Source organism: Bactrocera neohumeralis, chromosome 4 (genome assembly GCF_024586455.1).
Source record: "Bactrocera neohumeralis isolate Rockhampton chromosome 4, APGP_CSIRO_Bneo_wtdbg2-racon-allhic-juicebox.fasta_v2, whole genome shotgun sequence".
NCBI classification, from domain to species: Eukaryota; Metazoa; Arthropoda; class Insecta; order Diptera; family Tephritidae; genus Bactrocera; species Bactrocera neohumeralis.
Window position 1 is genome coordinate 6,505,700 of NC_065921.1, and position 20,356 is coordinate 6,526,055.

General features: G+C 35.6%; 1 protein-coding gene across 1 annotated transcript; it reads right to left on the reverse strand.

Moving 5' to 3' along the window:
- Positions 1-11,591: 11,591 nt before the first annotated feature.
- Positions 11,592-15,027, reverse strand: LOC126755967 (uncharacterized). Its single transcript, XM_050468707.1, has 2 exons — positions 14,959-15,027; positions 11,592-12,438 (listed from the first exon to the last, which is right to left on the reverse strand). Exons 1-2 carry the CDS (start codon positions 15,003-15,005, stop codon positions 12,228-12,230), a joined length of 258 nt encoding a protein of 85 aa, XP_050324664.1. The 5' UTR covers positions 15,006-15,027; the 3' UTR covers positions 11,592-12,227.
- Positions 15,028-20,356: the final 5,329 nt, after the last annotated feature.

A 20,356-nucleotide genomic window follows, 5' to 3' on the forward strand; every position in this document is an offset into this window, starting at 1 on the left:
TTCAATTATATTTCGACAAGCCTATGAAGCACACATGTGGGGCGCACTGTTGAAAGGCACCCCTTGGGGTTGCTTGATTTGATGTTCACGGTATGCTCAAGCTCATTATCATGTTGCAGTTTGTGTGTGTGTGTGGCTGTGTGTCATGATGGCTTTTTAGATGATTATGATGTTGTTGATTATGTTGCTCACTTTTTGTTGTTTTATCATCAGCGATTTTGTTGATGTTGCCGCGATAGCACGAGTTGATGACAAAGATAATTGTGCGTTGGAAAATGTAAATGCTCTTGTTTGTTTACGTGCGGCGAGTCGCCAGGGAGCGAGTGAGTGAGTGTGTGTGCGCCTTTGTGAGGCACTCGTAAGAATGACAGGCACAGATAGGCAAATATTTGAGTTCAATGAATTTAGACAAGCCATCACAAACATCAACTGGTTCGGTTGACAAAGCGGTGTAAGCGCCAAGCAGTTCCAGAGCAACTTCCCGCCTACGTTGGAAGAGTAAAGTATTTATTTATAGGCCAACACGGAATGTGATTAAGCCAAAAACAATAAGGTAATTATAATTGTTTCGAAATATTCATTGAATTTGTTTGCAAAATTTGGGAGAGTGGGCAAGATATAAATACACTTACAATACGACTTTCACAAATAAATAATTTAAGTGTAAAATGGAGCATAAAATCTTGACAACACAACAAGTAATTACAATGAACTTGAACCATAAGCGCATTTGAAAACAACATTCTAGCTATTAGATCAATTGGACTAATATTTCCGTATCCACGTGTGCTGATAAAGAAGTATCTATCAAAAACATATTTTTTTTATCAATTTCAATATTTCCAGTGTATAGACCAATATTTCCATATCTATGTGCGTTGAAACGAAAGTTCTTGCAATGGATCTTCCGCAAGATCTTAAGACCCGGCATTCATCATTGGATAATATTCGACCGAATAGATCACGTCCAGCACGGAGTGAAGAAAATGTAACAGCCGTAGCTGAGAGTGTAAACGAAGACCGTAAAGAGCCGATTCGGCGCCGTTCGCAGCAACTCAGACCGCTGTATGGAACGCCTTGGCGCATTTTACGCCAAGATCTTAAATAGAAAGCGTCCAAAATATTGCTCGTCCAAGAACTGAAACAGTTCGACCTTTCCAAGCAACATCGCTTCGCTCTATGGGCTCTTGGAGACAAATTTTGTTCAGTGATGATACCCATTTCTAGCTCAATGGGTATGTAGACAAGCAAAATTGTCGCATTTGGGAAAAAGAGTAACCCGAAGAGATTTAAGAGCTGCCATTTCATCCAGAAAAAACAACGGTTTGGTGTAGTTAATGAGCCATCGGTGGAATCATCGGTTATCGAGAACTTATTTGTTGCCTGACTTGTGTCATTCGGTTTCAACAAGACGGTGTCCCTTCCCACAATTCAATGGATTTATTGAGGGAACGCTACCACGGTCAGAAATAAAACTTAGACTTTTGTCTGCGGCATTATGTAAAGTCTAAAGTCAGACAATTCCGCTTCGATTCAGATCTTGGGGCAAAACATGACATGTGTCACATTCGGCAGTTACCAGTCGAAATACTCGACAAGTCATCAAAAATTGAACTCAACGGATGAACAATCTGAGACGTAGCCCCGGCCAACATTTGAAAGAAATAATCTTCAAAAAAGAAATGCCGAATGATAATAAACATGACTCTTCAAATTTTAAGTTTCTTTGTTTTTCTTTAAAAAAGTAAGTAACCTCAAGGCCTAAAGGATCACCCTATAGTTAAGGCTTAATAAGAAGCTAATGGAGTCTGAGAGCGCGTTTTCGACCGCTCACCTTAACTATAATTAGAACCATTCTTAAAAACCGAAAAAAGAACACAAAGTGTATGCTACCCTCCCAATTTATTCATATTTGTTATATATTTATGTTTCACCCTACCTATATTAACACTTATTCACATAAAATTTTGGGGGTTGGCACGCATTTACACCTACTTTTGTTCGACTTCGTCAAAGTTACGAGAGCTAATTTGCTTCCTTTTGAATAATTACGCCCAATGAATAAGAGAAATTACGCTAAATTCATATAAACACTTATATATGTATGTATGTATGCATGTGCGCCAAAACTTTATGCTGATACTCACACCATATGTTTATGTGTATATGTGGAACCAAAGTGTTCACCACAAGAGTTAATTAAATCCCAGCCTTAATTATGTATCAAGAGGGCAAGACCAAACATAAGGAATCAACCGTATAAAAACACATATTTTTAACCATTCTATGTTTTTTTCTGGTATCCGTATAAATGCATATGTCTAAGTATATATGGAAAAATATTTTCATTAAAAAATATTCAAAGTCCTCTCTTTTTTCATTGGCATAGACACCGCTTATGCCGAGTTTACAACAACGCGCCAGTCGTTTTTCCTCATCCCTTTTTGGCGCCCTTTGGAAATTCTAAGTATAACCAACGGTCTGTCTTTCCAACTGAGTGGTGGTCTTCCATAAATCTTCCACAGAACTTTTCTCTCGAAAACTCGTAGCGTCGACTCATCAGATGTTGTTCTGTTGTTCATGCCTCTGCACCATATAGCAGGGCGGGAATGATGAGTGACTTGTAGAATTTTGTTTTTGTTCGTCGAGAGAGGACTTTACCTCTCAATTGCCTACTCAGTACGAAGTAGCACCTGTTGGCAAGAGTTATCATGCGTTGGAATTCCAGTGCCTGAAACCTCGTTTGGTATTAACGTCAGTTTTGTGGGGATACTAAATTTAGACATAGCGACATAAATGCAATTCCTTTTCGACATTTTAAGATTCGGGGCATGGTCTTATCCCCTGGTAGTTGGTGCAGATTGTGGGGTCTCCGTTTTTGTGAATTGGGCAGAGCACACCTAAACTCCAATCGTCGGGCATGCTTTTAACCGACCATATTCTTCGCCGCCGTGTTTAAATAGCTCGGCCGGTAATCCATCAGTCACCGCCGCTTTGCTGTTCTTCAGACGGGTAATTGCTATTCGAACTTCTTCATGGTCGGGCAATGAATCGTCCTCTCCATCGTCATCGATTGAGGAACCGGGTTCACCATCTCTGGGCGTTATGTTTTTACTCCCATTCAGCAGGTTGGAGAAGTATTCCATAATTTTAGTATCCTCTGGACATCAGCCACTAGATCACCTCTGGGGCTTCTACAATTAAAGTTCGACATATTTGAGCAAAAAAGGGAAACTTAGAACATAGAAACTTAAAATTAGATTGGAAATTATTATCAAATTTAATTCAAACCGCAAATGCTCGTTGGGTTTATTCCCTATACTTGGCCGTTAAAGTTAATATTTTAATAACAGGTGGTGACGTGATCACTATAAATTCCCTTTTGCATAAAACTGACGTATAAGAATGTGTAGATATGTATGTGCAGTTTCAAATATACGATACAATAAAAAAGCAAACGGACTAAATATGATACAAAATACACCAAATGAACTAGTGAAGTCAACAGCAAGGACCTTAAGAATAATGGGCACCCACTAAAGTACTTACGTATACATATTTATATTACGTATCACACCTACAAAAACATATATACAAATGAACGTGTGCATTTGGTGCTCATAAGGATTAAGTGAATGTGTTGTGTGTTGTGTAAGTGGAGCTTATAGGTGGGAGGAGTGGCTGAAATGAGCAGCACATGAGACAGTCATTCATCTCCTCTTCAAATATATATCAAGTCATGCTTATTTGTAAGGTTGCATATGGATAAAGATTGAAAGGATCTAAATTAAATTTTTGCAATTTTCAACGGAGCGGAATTAAGTGGCTTGATGGAATTAAGCGCAAATATATATTGAAGCTGATACTTTTTACATAGCAGAAGTTCCAATGTATAACAAGAGTGTACGATTCCTTGCTTGCTGTATTCGATTTTTGTTCTTAATATTGTAGAAAAATTTATACGAGAAAGCAATAAGAAAGTTATCCAGCGAATTCAATAGAGGCGAGTATTTGGGTAACCTTGTCAAAGTAGTATTAACGACTCTAAAATTAACTCCCTTTGTTTATGCCAGTTTATGAGATTTATACCAGCTGTTTCATCGATTCGCTTCGCTCCATGGGTTGCTGAATCGGGGATAGTTTTTGTTTGTCATTTCTGTGAAGAATAATAATTGTCAGGAAAATAAAATGGAGGTTGTTCATATATTAGACACCTCAAAAAAATCCTTTTAAAGGAACTCAAAGCTGAAGATTTTAAAGAACCTTACTCCCACTATCAAAGTATATTACTCAGCATTGAATTATGATGGTCGGGCTTCCGAAAATTTTCTTTCAAATGAAGTTAGGTCTCTTTTGAGTATATTCCTTTTAGTTGTTTATTGACCTCTTGAAAACGAAAAGTCAATTAAGAGGCAACTGCTCTTTAATCCGTTTCTAGTTGCATGGCGTCGTTTACCCGTTTGCCCGTTGGCGCGCACACACAATCACTTTTGGTCGGCATTCTCCGCGGCAACATTTTACTCGCACGTTGTTTCGTATCCTGCGTCTTCGCCACGCAAGTGACGGTGCACTTCGTTGGTTTTATGTGTACGTGTGAGTGTGTGCGTGTGTATGTGTGCACACGCTGGCTTGTTGATTTGGTATTTGGTTTTTGGAATGTGTTGGTTCTCGGGAAGTTTGCTGAATTTGCGCGCGTTAACGCTGTTTACACTCAGCACGTGCGCACCGTCATTTCGGTCAAATGTGTCAGAGTTCTTGTTGCATGCAGACACATTCAATTACACGACATTTCACACACATACGCAAGCACTTGCGTTCATGCAACACTCATACTTTTCCTTTCCATTCACATTCTTGTGCGATAGCGATGGTATTTTCATACGCATGTGTGTGCGTTGTGTTCGTGTGTGTGCATTCTTTTTTATTTTTTTTTTTTGCACTTTACTCTCGACAATGTTGCTCGAGTTGTTGTTTTTACAAATTCTTGATTTGACGAACGCATTAAGCGAGTGATGACCGCGCCGCCGGGTGGCAATTACCCACATTTCGTGTTGAATTTCAAAAGTTCACTCCGGGTAAATAGAATTCTTCTTCGGTTTTGTGTTGAGCAACAAAATGAAATATTAAAATTTACATACATATGTGTACATACAGTGGCAAGCAAAAGTGAGTGCATGTTTGAAAATTCTATGTTTCAATATCTGTAACTTCCTCAATATTAAATCAAATTCAACCAAATTTTCAGCATTAATTATTTATTATGTACTTAAAAAAATGACATTTGTAAAAAAGTTAAACTAAAACAAAAAAATTGACTTACGGTCAAAAACTTAAAATATGAGCAATGCACTCAGTTTTGCACATTATGAAATCTTCGAATAAATTGAGCATATACACAAGAAATTTAATATTTTGTCCAAAGACCTTTGTTTTTTTTCACACTTGCGATGCGTCTGGGCATACTTTCTACCAGATGTTGTATGGTTTCCCGAGGAATGTTTGTCCATTCGTCCCGAACGCGTTCCATAAGTTCTGCCATATTTTTTGGGGCCCTTTCGTGTAAACCCAATCGTCTTTTTACCAAGGACCACAAATTTTCGATTGGGTTTAAATCTGGGCTTTGCGCAGGCCACATTAGCTTCTGGAATTTCTGTTCGTCCAACCATTTTTTCACTATCTTGGCCGTGTGTTTCGGGTCCCCATCCTGCTGAAAAACCATTTCTTCCTCTGGATATGAGCACTCGTCCAAAAAATCCGGCAAATTTGTTTGTAATATTTGAAGATAGTCTTCCTTCTTCATGATGCCTTCAATTTTTACGAGTGGTCCCATATGCCACCACGTGAAACACCCCCATATCATTAAGCTTCCACCACCATGTTTCACGGTTTGCTTGACGTGGTGTTTTTGAATGCGTTCATGTGGTCTGCGCCAATAATATTGTTTGCCGTCGGACTGAAATCTATTAATTTTACTTTCATCAGACCAGATAACCCTTTTCCAGTCATCCTCTGTCCAATCCTGATACTTTCTGCAGAATGCCAAACGCGCTTTTATATTTTTATCAGACAGTGCTGGTTTCTTTTTTTTTATTGCGGATTTAAAACCAATTCTGTGTAATGCTCTCTGAGCAGTAGAGGCACTAACGTTCTTGTCCAGCATTTCAGCCGCTTTTTTGGGTGTTACCCGCTTATCTTTTTTTAAATTTTGTGCCATTGCACGAGCATCCGCATCTGTAAGCAGTTTTGGGCGGCCACCGAAATTGGATTCAACAACAACTAATCTTCTTTTTTTTACAGCCATTACAGTTTTTTGACTTATTTTTAAGTTTTTTGCAATAGTGCGTGAAGATAAATTGTTTTTTAGCATTACCACTACACTATCTTCAATTGATTCTGAAATTTTGCGCATTTTTAATAAATTTGTCTTCACAAATAAACAAAGCCCACTAAACTGATATGCAGAACTGTTATATTTACTTATAAGCACTCAATATGTCAAAAGGTAACGGTTAAATTGACTACTTATGGAGAATTATTGAGTATAAGCTCAATTTATTCGAAGATTTCATAATGTGCAAAACTGAGTGCATTGGTCATATTTTAAGTTTTTGACCGTAAGTCAATTTTTTTGTTTTAGTTTAACTTTTTTACAAATGTCATTTTTTTAAGTACATAATAAATAATTAATGCTGAAAATTTGGTTGAATTTGATTTAATATTGAGGAAGTTACAGATATTGAAACATAGAATTTTCAAACATGCACTCACTTTTGCTTGCCACTGTATATAATATTTATATTGGTGTTTGTAATAGTTTTTGTTCAAATTTTAAGTTTTTATGCTTGTTTATGCCTTCAAAAAGAGATTATACAGTGTTGTTTTCGTATTTTTAGATTTTTGATTGAAAATCTCAATTTCTATCACGTCCGTTTAAGATTTAAATTCGTTTTTATATGTTTAATACCTGGACCATGGCAATTTCATTTCTAATATCTTTATGAAGACACGCATCCATGAATCGCAATTCAAGTTTTCAGATAAATGTTTCATATAATAATTTTATTATCCGTGTCAGAAGTGAGTTGCTTTCGACATTTATATGAAAAATGTATATACGTATATATGTATGTATGTTAGGGTGTATGTTATTTCTCAAGTTATTTTATTTCTTTAAAATTTATATGCTATTAAAGCTATGCATCAATTTTACTGAGCATTCTTAAAGTCCACCATGTCGTATGAGCAACACAGAATTTATTAGGCACTCGTATGAGAGCTCAGTAGTACATTTGAAGCATATGTTTAATTCCCTATAGCTTTTAAAGAAATGCTTTTATGAAAAACTCATGCAGAACTTTTATGCGAAAAATTTTGTGTTAAAAAATCATAATTTCAAAGTTGTAGGTTTATTTTGTTTGTAGATAATTTAAAAAATTCCATATTAAAAATATGAAAAAAGTTTAAAGGACTTAGGAACAGTTTAAATTTAAAATAAAAGCATTGGATATGTTGAATCCATCTTTTTAGAGCAAAAGCTTAAATTTCAGTGGACGTTTGCTACAAAAAAAAACCAATTTGGAAACAACCGACACCCTAATGTACATATATATGATATGTATGGATGTACATATGTCAAACATCAAAAGTTTTTCAGCAAAAATTTCTGATTTCTACATTTCAGTGCGTCTTAAACTGACGCTCATACTTACAGTCTAATTTCTTTCTTAAGTCGAACGCCTCAGATACAGCAGAGAATACCACCCTGTCCTTCATAGAGCGAATATCATCATTTATTTTCAAAATTTGCTTTTTCTTGCTTTGCTTCTTATTGGCAAGGCATTACCATAATACAACTTTTATTTTGCTAATGCCATATTTAATATACACACACACACACATCCTTATGCTTTGGCTAAGTGAAAAGAGCGGTTCTATGTCTAGCGTAAACTCGTCTTTATGCTATCTGCTGTACACAAACATACAAACAAACATAAATACATTCATACATACACACCCGAGAAAGTACATAAAAAGTTACTCAATGAATTTTGCTGAAGGTCGCCACTTAATGAGTTATGTGTTTGAAAAGTTATTCAATAAGCACAGTCGTATATTTGGTTGAAATATTATGCAAGCTTTTTAAAGAACAATAACAAATACAGAAAATTCGATTTTGTCCATGACGTCGGAAAAGGCACACATTTCCGGTGCGAATTCGGCGACTTGGCTTAAATGTTTCTATTTATATTTAAATTTGTATAAATTTCAGTCTCAAACGTATTGTAAATTTATATGTACATATGTTTGCTTGCAATATACAGCCATAGTGTTTATATATATTATGTACAGCTATACTTTCCTTTGTTTGCTAACTTTTCTGTATATAAAATGTTTAAATTAGTGCTTGCAGCAGATCATTGGAGAAAATTCAATAGACTCGGCCAATACAAAAGCGTATTTATCGACAAACTAAAGCTATAAAAATGGATATTTAAAAGTGTACACGAGTATTGCCGGAATAGCCCAGACTGCAGAAAGTATGTGTGTGCGATGCAGCCGTGGTAATTATATCTAAGTCATTTTAAAAAGGGTGCTTTCCAAACAAATTAGGTTAGTTTGAAAAGTGTTTTAAAGGAGATGAAAATGGGCGAAGCAAGGATACTATAGAAAGTAAATCTTTAATTTTATACTTAATTTGGATTACAGTTAACATGGGGATATGTTGATATTGAAACTAAAAAATTATTTAGAAATATATGTCAATAATATTATTGGCGTAGACACCGCTTACGCAGTTATAGCGGAGTTTACAACAGCGCCATTGGTTTTTCCTTCTCGCTGTTTGGCGCCAATTGGGTATTCCAAGTGTAGCCAGGTCTTTTTCCACCTGATCTCTCCAACGGAGTTGAGGTCTTCCCCTTCTTCTGTTTCCTCGGTGGGTACTGCGCTAAATACTCTCAGAGCTGGAGTGTTTTCGTTCATCCGGACGCCATGACCTAGCCTGCGTAGCCGCTGTCTCTTAATTCACTGAATTATGTCAATAACGTCGTATAACTCGTATAGCTCATCGTTCCATCGAATGCGATATTCGCCGTATCCAATGCGCAAAGGAACATAAATCTTCCAGAGAACCTTTCTCTCGAAAATTCGTAACGCCGACTCATCACATGTTGTCATCGTCCATGCCATACCACATATCAGAACGGTTATAATGATTGACTTATAGAATTTAGTCTTTGTTTGTCGAGAGAGGACCTTACTTCTCAATTGCCAACTCAGTCCGAAGTAGCACCTGTTGGCAAGAGATATTCTGTGTATTTCGAGGCTGGCATTATTGTTGGTGTTAAAATTGCTTCCAAGATAGACGTAATTTTCTTCTGACTTTAAAGTTATGACTATCTACATTGACGTGGGAGCCAAGTAGCGAGTGCGATGACTGTTTGTTTGATGACAGGAGATATTTCGTCTTGTCTTGGCTCACTACCAGACCCATTTGCTGCGGTTCCTTATCCAGTCTGGCCAATGATACCAACATCATTGGCGTACACCAGCAGCTGTACATTCTTATAGAAGATTGTGCCTTCTCTATTCAGATCTGTAGCTCGAATTACTTTCTCCAGCGGTAGATTGAAGAAGTCGCACGATATTAAGTCGCCTTGTCTGATCTCGTTTGGTATCGAACGGTTCAGAAAGATCTTTCTCGATCATGACGGAGTTTTTGGGTTTCGTGGATTGCGTTCTGATAATTTAAAACCGACCATCCAATGATGTTGTTTAAATTTGTTTAAATTTGTTTAAAAAGAAGCTCTAAGTTTATTAACGTAAAAAAATTAATCCAACCTCAACCGATGGTCTGCTGAAGTGCAATAAAATTGGTCCATTTCTGAAGTAGATTGTTGACTTATGAAAAGTCAAGTAAAAACGGTTGTGTTCAAATCGCTGAGGATTGAAGGTTAAGAATGGTTTGCTGTGAATTCAGTGAGATTGGCAGTGAGTTATCTACTATGAGCTGCTCCCTTACGACCGATTTGAAAGGAAACCGATTTGTCTTCCATCGGGACACAATCGAAAGCTGCGTCCCAAAAGCTGGGAGAGCTTATATGAATCCAACTTATAGTGATTACTACCTGATTCTGTTACTAGGGAATGACTTGCTTCACGAGAATCTTACGAAAATCGAACGTCCTAATTTCTAACAATGGGGGCGAGGATTTCTACGAGACCGAGACACTTTATATGCATACATATGGACCATGTAAAAATCGATTAGAGAGTTAGCAAGTGCCAGTCCTGGCATTAACTCTCATGGTATCTATGCAATTGAACATTTCTATGATTTTTATTTTTTCGACTCTACTTCCTTCCCATATAAAGTTTTATGCTATGCCACCGTTCATCGTCTTGTAAAAGCCGCTAGTATACAATTTATAACTGTAATATGTAATTACATGTAGCAATAAAGTATTCGGTAAACGAATATTTGACATAAAACACTTAATATTTATCTGATTTGATGTGCAATTATTTTACGGGCGTTTAGCGTACCACTCGAAAGATCGTAAATGAGATCGTAAAAGAGGAATGACTTAATGTACAAATAAGAAAATGAAACAACTAAAAGACGTGTCTCACACCTGGATGGCATCGTTTAAGAACACTTTGTTAGCTGAAGAAATTTACAACAAAATTTGTAATATGAAATTACGACGTAACATAAACATAAATACCAAATTTAAGTGATGTACATTAAGGTGGTCCTTTAGAATTTTTGTTTTGTGTACCAAAAAATTTCGTTTTTTTTGGCACAAATATGAATATATCCATTAATTTGTTTCAATTAAAATTTCCAAATAGGTGGCAACTCTACTAAAAATATATGCGATCTAAATCTTTGTTAAATTGTGAATTTTTTTGACATGCTATAATGTTTCAAACGATTTATTAAGTGAATTAAATTTTAGTTTCAAAAAGGTGGCAACTTTTCTAAAAATGTATGGGATATAAATCTTCGTTAAACTAGTTGACACACTATAATATTTCGAACGATTTATCAAGGGAATACAATTTTTAGTTTCAAAAAGGTGGCAACCCTTTAAAAAAATTTTCTGTTAAAAACTTTACAAAACTATTTTCTTTTTAATTTTAGATTTTTTAGTTCTGTCTGAATTTAGAAAAGCTTCTCATCCCGAAAAAAGTGGCGCACCCTTGCTTAGATATTTTCTAAGGTGTTCTTTGCTACAATAAATGCCACGTGCATACACATCTTGCGCTGCAGATACTTTTATTTTCACACATTTATTTTGCCTTTAAATGTGAAATTTCCAAATCACCTTTGTACAACAAGCTGTTTTCTTGTATTCTACCATTTGTTTATGTAATAAAAAAAAACAGGCGAATAAAAAAGCAAATAACAAGACACCAAGCCAAATAGCTGCAGAGAGGAACACAATAACGTAATTGAACCTAAGGAAAATTAATTTAATCTCGATTTTTCAATCTAAACAACAGAAATTCCATTTTGAATAACACAGATACACATACACATATACATACATTGATACGTTTTTTAATATGCACAGACTTACGAAGTTTTGGTGTAACACAAATCTACAAGCTAAGTTATATACTAAGCGAATAATAACTATTCTATGTGTGTGTGTGAGCTCGTGTGCGAATTATATATTACATAGATGTGTATCCGGGCGAAATTCCAACGGATATGAAGATAAATCTACGTGCGCTCGCCCTTTCACGGTTTCACCCGACGTGTCTCGCCCGTCCATCCACAGTTTTGGTTATCCTTTCTTCGTCCTTTGGATTTAGTGTGCGCTTTCGCCTCGACTGTCTACTCTAAACTATAATTTAAACCTTATCAAGACTAAATAAATCTGCGCACATTATCCGCAGATTAATGCAAACATTTGAGTGCATTGTGTGTGTGTATGAACGTGTGCTGTGTGGCAGACTGTTCGCAGCATATGCGAATGCTAACAAATTTACAATTTAGATTTCAAATGTCAGTGTATAAAAAATTCAACATATGAGTACAAGTTATTTGTTTTGGGATTCGATGATTATTTGTGGACCACATTTGACCCCTGCTTTTTCGCTGTATATATTTCTTCCACGCTATCTCCAACGTAAGCCTTTTCTTTAAGCTTATCCTTCTTGTCTCCTTTTGCATTGTTGCTTTTCTTTGTTCCTTCTGCACAAGCCGCACTTAATGCTCAAACGAAAGGATGCCGCACTTGTCGCTTTTTCTTCGGATAATCATAACCTTCAAAGTCCTCCTCCGCCTCCTTCTCATAATGATGGTGATGATGCTCTTTGACGGGTTCATGTTCTTTTACCGGCACCGGTATTGGCAGCGGTACTTTCTTTATGACGGTCTTGGTGTGTACGTGTGTGTGATGCTTCACGGGCACATGTATGCGAATCCTATAGAGAGAAAAGAAAAATGGAAAGGAGCGTTGAGAGTGACGGCAGTGCAGAAAATAATCTAAAAAACGTCAGCTTGAATGTAAATATTTACATTTCTCAACTTGGCTATGGCGGCAAATAAATATAGTATAGCAAAAGCACATAAATATACTTGTATATGAAAGTGTATGTATGTATGTGTGTAGCTAAAACAATCTTTATAATTAGAACGTCTTGCGCATAATAAATAACAATTACCCGATAAGAAATTCGGAGACGAATGAAAACTGTATTGTCATTTGGTTGAATCCTCAGCCATGATTAATTATTTTAGACCTTGAAAAGGGTATATTAAGTTTGCTTAGACATTTGTAACACCCAAAACGAAACGTCAGGGACTCTATATGTATAGTGTATATAGTAAATAAATGATCAGCTTGAAGAGCTAAGTCAATTTAGGCGTGTCTGTCTGTAAATATGTGAAATAGTCACTCAGTTTTTCAGATATCGATCAACAACTTTGCACCTCTCCGTTTCTCATCAAGAAACTGCTCTTGTTGGAGCGCCCAATATCGGACAGCATATAGGTGCCCTACAAAGTGAACGATCTTAATCAAGAGATTGTATGGAAAACTTTTTAATTTGAAGCGATAACTTCACGAAATTTGGCATGAATTATTTTCTAAGGCATTTGTGCAATCTTTAAGGCAGAGGCCTTATAGCATATACATAGCTGCATTACGAACTGACCGATCCAAGTTCTTGTAATCAGACCTTTGTATTTGTGAAAGGTATTATAGGTTAGGTGATACCGAGGTTAAAGCTTTTTCTTGTGTTTGTTTGAAATTTCACGAAAGTTTCTTTGAATAAACGGAAACACCGAATTATTGATGATTTTGTGTTTATGGAGTCCATTTTCTAATTTCTTGAGGAATACGTTAGGGTTCTACAAGTCTACAATTTTAATTGTAATCCCGGCTAATTTGGTATAATTTGTATTGGAAGAGTTCGCGATATAATATTTTTCCTAAAGGAAATATTTTAATAAAGAAATAGTAATTTTTGTGGTAATGAATGAAAAATCAAAAAATTTGGGCTCTTAATGTTAGTTATTTCTAAACACACTTAGGAGAGAGTCTGCTCTTGGTATTTTTACAGAATTAAAAAAAAATGATAGGGTGTTTTTTAAGAGGCAAACCTCGTGTAAAATTTTTTTATACCCTTGCAACATGTTGCCACAGAGTATAATAGTTTTGTTAACCTAACGGTTGTACGTATCACATAAAACTAATCTATATAAGGTCACATACAAGTATATATATGTATGTACATACATATAAATTATTTGGATGACGAGAAGAGTTGAACTTCGGTTGACTGTCTGTCCGTGCAAGCTGTAAGCTTAAGTTAAATTGAGATACCTTGATGAAACTTGGTACACGTATTCCATGGAGAAAAGTGGAGGATGATTTCGTAGGTGGGCGCTATCGAATCACTGCCATGCCCACAAAACGCAATTAAGCGAAAACGCATAAAATGTCATAACTAAGAATGAAGTTAAGATAAAGAACTGTAATTTGGAGCAGGGGACTGGACGATGGGCATGGCAACGTCCACTTTTAGGTGAAATAACATAACTCAGGAACCGCTCTACCGATTTCAACCAAATTTGTTGTATACAATTTTTCTCACAGTGCGAAATTTCTCATATCTATAAACAATATAACGGGACAAAATTTTGCACGTATGGTAGCTGTAAAGTATGCCACCTTATAACCAAAAATTGTCTAAATCCAACCCTTAGCGCCCATACACAACGATTTTCGAACTTCCAGGTGACTTTATACCGCATATATCGGCCAACATGTCAGTTATCTCAATAAAACTGAGACCACGTATTTTACTAATAACAGCGTATCTGTGTGCTTAAAATGAATTAAATCGGGCAAAGCTTGGCCTAGCCCCCATATAACTAATATCTGAATTTTCGAACTTACGGATGACTTTACTCCATAGGATTGGTGATAGTATGTGAGGTACCTTAATAAAACCCGGCGAATATTTTATGGGTCCGCAGTATGTGGTATTGGCAAAATTAGATAAAATCGGGCCGGTACTACCCCAACTTCCGTATATTATGTATATCTGTTTATCTAAGGAGTAAGTAAGCCAGAATTCTTGCAGCAGTGGAGGACCGCGTTTTATATTCGGTTTATAACATGGGCTTAGCAAGTACGCGAATAAGTATTAAATTAAAATATTTATTCTAAAACCACATGCAAAATTATATTCGTATTTGAATTCAACATCTTCGCCAACCTACCAGCACGTTCATATTCATGGGCTAGTAGTGGTTCCATATAAATCCATTTCTTCATTACTGTTTCTTCTACTATTTGCTACCGGGACACTTTTTATTCTTATTATAAATGTGTTTGCTATTTATATTGTACTAACATATATTTATATTTACGAAAATTTCACCTACTTACCTTGTACAACTACATACTTACAATACATTTTAGCTAATACACTTACTTTAATTTCTCCTTGGAAGGATATCCGGCGGAGAGCGCAAACAACATCACAGTGATGACGAAAAGTGAAAGCAGCTGCACACAGCCACACAAACCAAACAGTTTTATGCAAATATGTAAATAAAGAAAGTAAAATAGAATGTAAAATTTATAGAAAATTATGCGAGAGTGGGATGAAATGAAATGTGTGAGAATAAAATTAAATGGGATTAGGAAAATATGGCATTATGTCAACAATTGTGAATTGTGTTGTGGATTTAAAGCGACCAGTGCATGTGGCTGTGTGTATGTATGTGTGTGTGTATAGTAAGAGCCATCCTTTTCATCAGCTTTCTCAAACATAACAAGATACTTGATTTGATACGCATAACACATACCCACACACAGATAATATTTATGTTTATGTGACGGCAATTTATGCTGGCGTCTCTGCACTGGCTTGCATTGCGTTTTGCTTTTGTGCTGCTGTCAGCTTTTGTGCCATGCAGATTCCTTAAGTATATCCTTTGCAAATACGTCATCAATCTTGCAAATACCAAGCAAATCTCATTTTCCTTTCAGCTTTTCAGCTTTATGTCTACTTAATATTTTATCGTTTGCATAATTTGAATTTTCTGCTGAAGAGGCTTAATTAAATAATTGGTTTTTCAGTGAAATTATGTGGGTTTGCATATTTTAGAGTTGTCCTACTATGAGCAAAAATTAGTAAGTCTTAGTTCAAAATTTTAAAATTTTTATTTTATTCTTCAAAATCTATGTCGTTCTCCTCCTTGTCTCCAATAAACTTGGGCCAACGTTTTCCAATCCTCGAATTGTAAATTTCCTGAATAACCTTCAATTTGCCTAGCGCTTCACGTTTAATTTTACAATTGACTCAAAAAGATTTCCCCGGTTGAGGGATGCTAAATAGCCAGAAGTCTCATTTGCGGAGTTTGCGGCATGATATGGGTTGAAAATTTTACGAAAAAAAAAACGAACAATCAATGGAGTATTCGATGGTGCATTATCGTGATGTAAAAGCTAAGAATTGGCGACCCATAATTCCGAATTAATCGAAGAAAACTATCAACATATGTAACTTTGATTTTTGACTTGCTTTGACGTGTTGTTTTCCGCTTCGGCTCACCTTTGCCACTATATATCGGCCAATTGATCGTCGGTTTTCGAGTCGTAAGCATAGATACAAGATTCAGCGTCAGCAATCCTCGGTTCATGACATCCTGAAGTTGAAAGGCAAACTATCAACATATTTTTCGAAAAAATTTGATTTTTGAACCAATCGTGCAATAAATGTGTTGTTTTCCGCTTCGATATTTAAAATCATTTGCCACTTTATTTAATTTAACGATGCCAGTAAATTTTGACAACCAATCGTCGACTCTTAACCACCAATTCTTTTTATTGACGTTTTGATCATCGGTTGATGTTGAAGGCCGTCGTGGACGTGGTTCATCGTCTACGCGTTCTCGACCTTCTTTACCAATCCAAAACACTTGCTCACGACGAACAATTATCACCCAAGACTTTTTTCAACATTCGGCATCAGAAATTCAACGGAACTTTTCGAATAATTTCGCTAATCGTAAAAATCGCCGAATGCACTTCATATACTTCAGAAAGATAAGCGTATACTAAACATTTATGATCATTATGATGTGACATTTGGCACAGCTGTCGCTGACAGTCAATCTAACTTAGAAGAAAATATTTCGACGAATGGGTTTTCGCGCGAAATTTAAATTAAAAAGTCTTACTATATTTTGCGCACAATAGCATACTCGTAGTTGTAATTTTTTATGACATCAAATTGATGATAACGCCTTGATACGTTTTCTAGTTGAAATTTTTTCTTTATTGTTAAGCATTTTTAAGCTTAAAAATTTAACCACCCATCATCTTCTTGACCACAGATCGGCCCTAAATTACTTTTGTTTTTATTTTTGTAATTTCATCTTTCTTTTTCAATGGGTTTCATCCTAATATAATTATTTTGCTTATAAAAATTATCCACTTTAGTCTTTAGAGAATATACTTGTTTATCAACTAGTTCATTGCATAATAGTAAAAAATGCCAGAAATTATGTCAAGTCTTCATTTAATTTTTTTTTCATTTAAATTTAAATAAGGAGCCAGTTAGTTTCCAGCTATCATTTCATAATTTTTGAAAAAATTGGCAAATTTTTAGGAAAAAAATCGTAAAACAAAAGTTAATTAATTTGAAGATTTAAACAGCCTATTTTATTAAAGTAGTTCTAAATTGTAAAATTGATATATCATCATGTTTTTGGACTGTTATGCATATATGTATGTATGTGCTTGCACGGGAACACAACCAATATGTATTAAGTTACTCATACGCCAGTGCATCATCTTTAAATATGTTACGTATACGCCATAGCTTACAGAATATTTTATGGTATTGATTGCATCGTTTACTGAGTGCATAATTTTTTAATGACCTAATTGTTATGAATGAATATTTTCACAAATTTTCAGTTAAATATTTGCAATTTATGGTAAATATTTAAATTACTTTCTTTTAATTATACTCACTCCAATTAATTTTAAAATTGTAAATTAACTAGCAATTCATTTTTTTTTAATTTTCAGTTAAAAATGTACGGGCAAGCACATAGTTTCAGCAATTAGTGGGTATATAGAGTTCAATAATGGACAAAAAATTGCAACAATATGCACATATTATTTTCATGAATTCAACTATGTGCTAACATTGTTCAGTCCATATTTTGTTTTTATGTATTTCAAAATGACCTGTAAAATTCTTTTTTAAACCTCAGATTTTTATACAGTCAGCTATTTTTTTCATTAACTCTATAAAAAATATTAATACTGATATGCATGGCCACACAAATCTTCTTGAAGAAGTTTTGGGAATTGTTATATATTTTTAAGATAATGCAAAAAATTCTTCTAGCTGTTTTTTCTAATTTCGATATTTTCATTGGTAATAAAGTATTTCGAGTTCGGTTGGCTTATATTAATATTAATACATTGCGTTTTTTTCAATCATTTTCATTGAGTTTCGAATGGACTTTTCTTTACGGTGTTTTACTATAAATTTTCTACTAGCAATACGACCTGCGGAGAAGATGAACTCAATGCACGTACAAAGATAATGAATTGAATGATAGTAAATCAACCTTATCTTAGAAGAAAGAAAATGTATTACACATTTCGGAGACATAGCCTTGAGAACTTGTCTGTCGAAAATCCAATATTAAGTTTTTTTCTTCGTCCAAGTTCCAAGTTAAACATTTAACTAAAGCAGGTATTTTTCACTTTAGATGATCCTGTAAGGAGTTATCCTGCCAACGCGAGCATCCAAGGTCAAGTTTGAAATATTTTTTTCAAAAATTTCAACATTCCTTTGTTAATAGTGTATGTTTGGAACAATAAAAAAATCTATTAAAATATTTAGTTTCTTTTACGAAAAAAAATGTTGGAAAAAGGCAGTTTTTTACCCGAGGAAACCCTTGTAACCCTTTAAGACTAAGTAAAGAGGGTACATCTCAGTGCAGCTCAAAAATAAATATTTTGAATTTCTTTTAGTTTTTGTAAAAATTAACTGGCGCGAGCTCATAAGCGAGACAATGCACCGAGCCAGAACTCAATGAAAATTATGGAAATAATTTTCAAATTGTTTTTATTCTCCGGATCCTGTAGCCATTGATTTTTTCTGTTCTCAGACCTCAAGAAAAAGAACGCTGAAAACAAATCACTGAGGCTGAGGTACATTTTGGAACAAAAATGTAATTTATTAGTAAACATTTATCAATAGGAATAATCAAATTTTGTTACGATAACGTATTTATCTTCAAAGCGATATGGATGTATCAACCAAATTTACTTTCATTCAAATCTCATTACAACAAATTATACATATGAATTACATCACATAATTCCAACAAACAATAATAATAACAAAGTCAGGCACATATTTCTTATATAACTCAAAACTATTGAATCACTTCCGCCGATCTGTTTTCCAGGCAATTGCCGCGGGCAATAACATTTGCACTGCTTGCACCATTTGCACTTTTTTCGAGATCGCGGTCAACAATGCTTGAAATTGCGATTTTGCATGCGCATTGTGTTCGCATTTTTATACTCTTGCAACATGTTGTCACAGAGTATAAAAGTTTTGTACAACCGTTATGTGATCTTAGGTGTATCACCCAAGAGTAATCAAGATAGATATGGTGTTATATATACAATATATAAATGATCAGGCTGACGAGACAAGTCGAAATCCGAGTGACTGTCTGTCTGTCCGTCCGTGCAGCTGTAAGGATCAATAAAATCAGGTGAAAACGCACCCTAGGCCCATACAACTAACAGCCTTTATGTACCTGAAACCACTTCCCTGGCTTTAATCCTTACAAGTTGCAAGAGTATGCAATTTTCTATTTTACTTGAACTTAGCCCTTCCTTACTTGTTTCTTACTCAATTATCTGGCACTTTCACATAGCACATGCGGGTATGTGTGTGTGCAAGTCATTACAGCTAGATACCAACAACAAGCACTAAGTATGTCCGCAAGTTGTTTTTCTTTACACTTGCCGATCAGCAGTCGGCATCGACGTCACGAATTAGTGTCCCGTAATTTACGCTGCTGATTGCTGTTATGATTTTCCATTGTTTTGTTATCTTTTCTTCTTTCTTATTGTTCGATCGTTACACCCGTGGCGTTTTAGTTGATTGCTTGCTGTTGCACACACACACAGATACACACACTTTCATTTGCAACTGCCGCCGCACAATAACAACAAATTAGTCCACACACAATAACAACAAAGGCAACACTTACACCGTTCGAATGCAGCAACATGATGACAGCAACACAGATGACTACAACAACAGCAAACTCAAAAACAACAACAATGTTGCTAACAGCACTTGATAGGCGGATAAACGCCGGAACAAATGTGACGAATGGCGAATTGAAAAGGCGTGTATCGAGCCACTGAACTTGCTTGGCTTTGCCTCCACGCACTGATTGTCTAACTGATTGATATGTTGCACGCTGTCAGTTGCGTGACAGCGCTTGCCTATTCGGTGTTGCTTGTCGGCTTTTGGCGGTTGGCGTTTGACGATTTGGCTAAAGCAGACAGTGATTGCGGTGTTTTGTGCAGCAACTTCGAATTTCTGTTAATAGCAATACTGTATTGTTACTTGCAACGCGGCTCAAACGTTATTGCCACAAGGTTGTAGCTGCTTGTCGCTTTAAATATGAAAATCTTAAAGTTTATACGCAGCAGCGAAAAGTTATCGAAATGTTTTCGTTTTCACTTTTGTTCCTGCCACAAATGCGAAATGCATGCCGCTGCCGCGGGCAGCAGGCAACAAGTGCTACTGTATGTTTGTTTGTGCTTTTGTG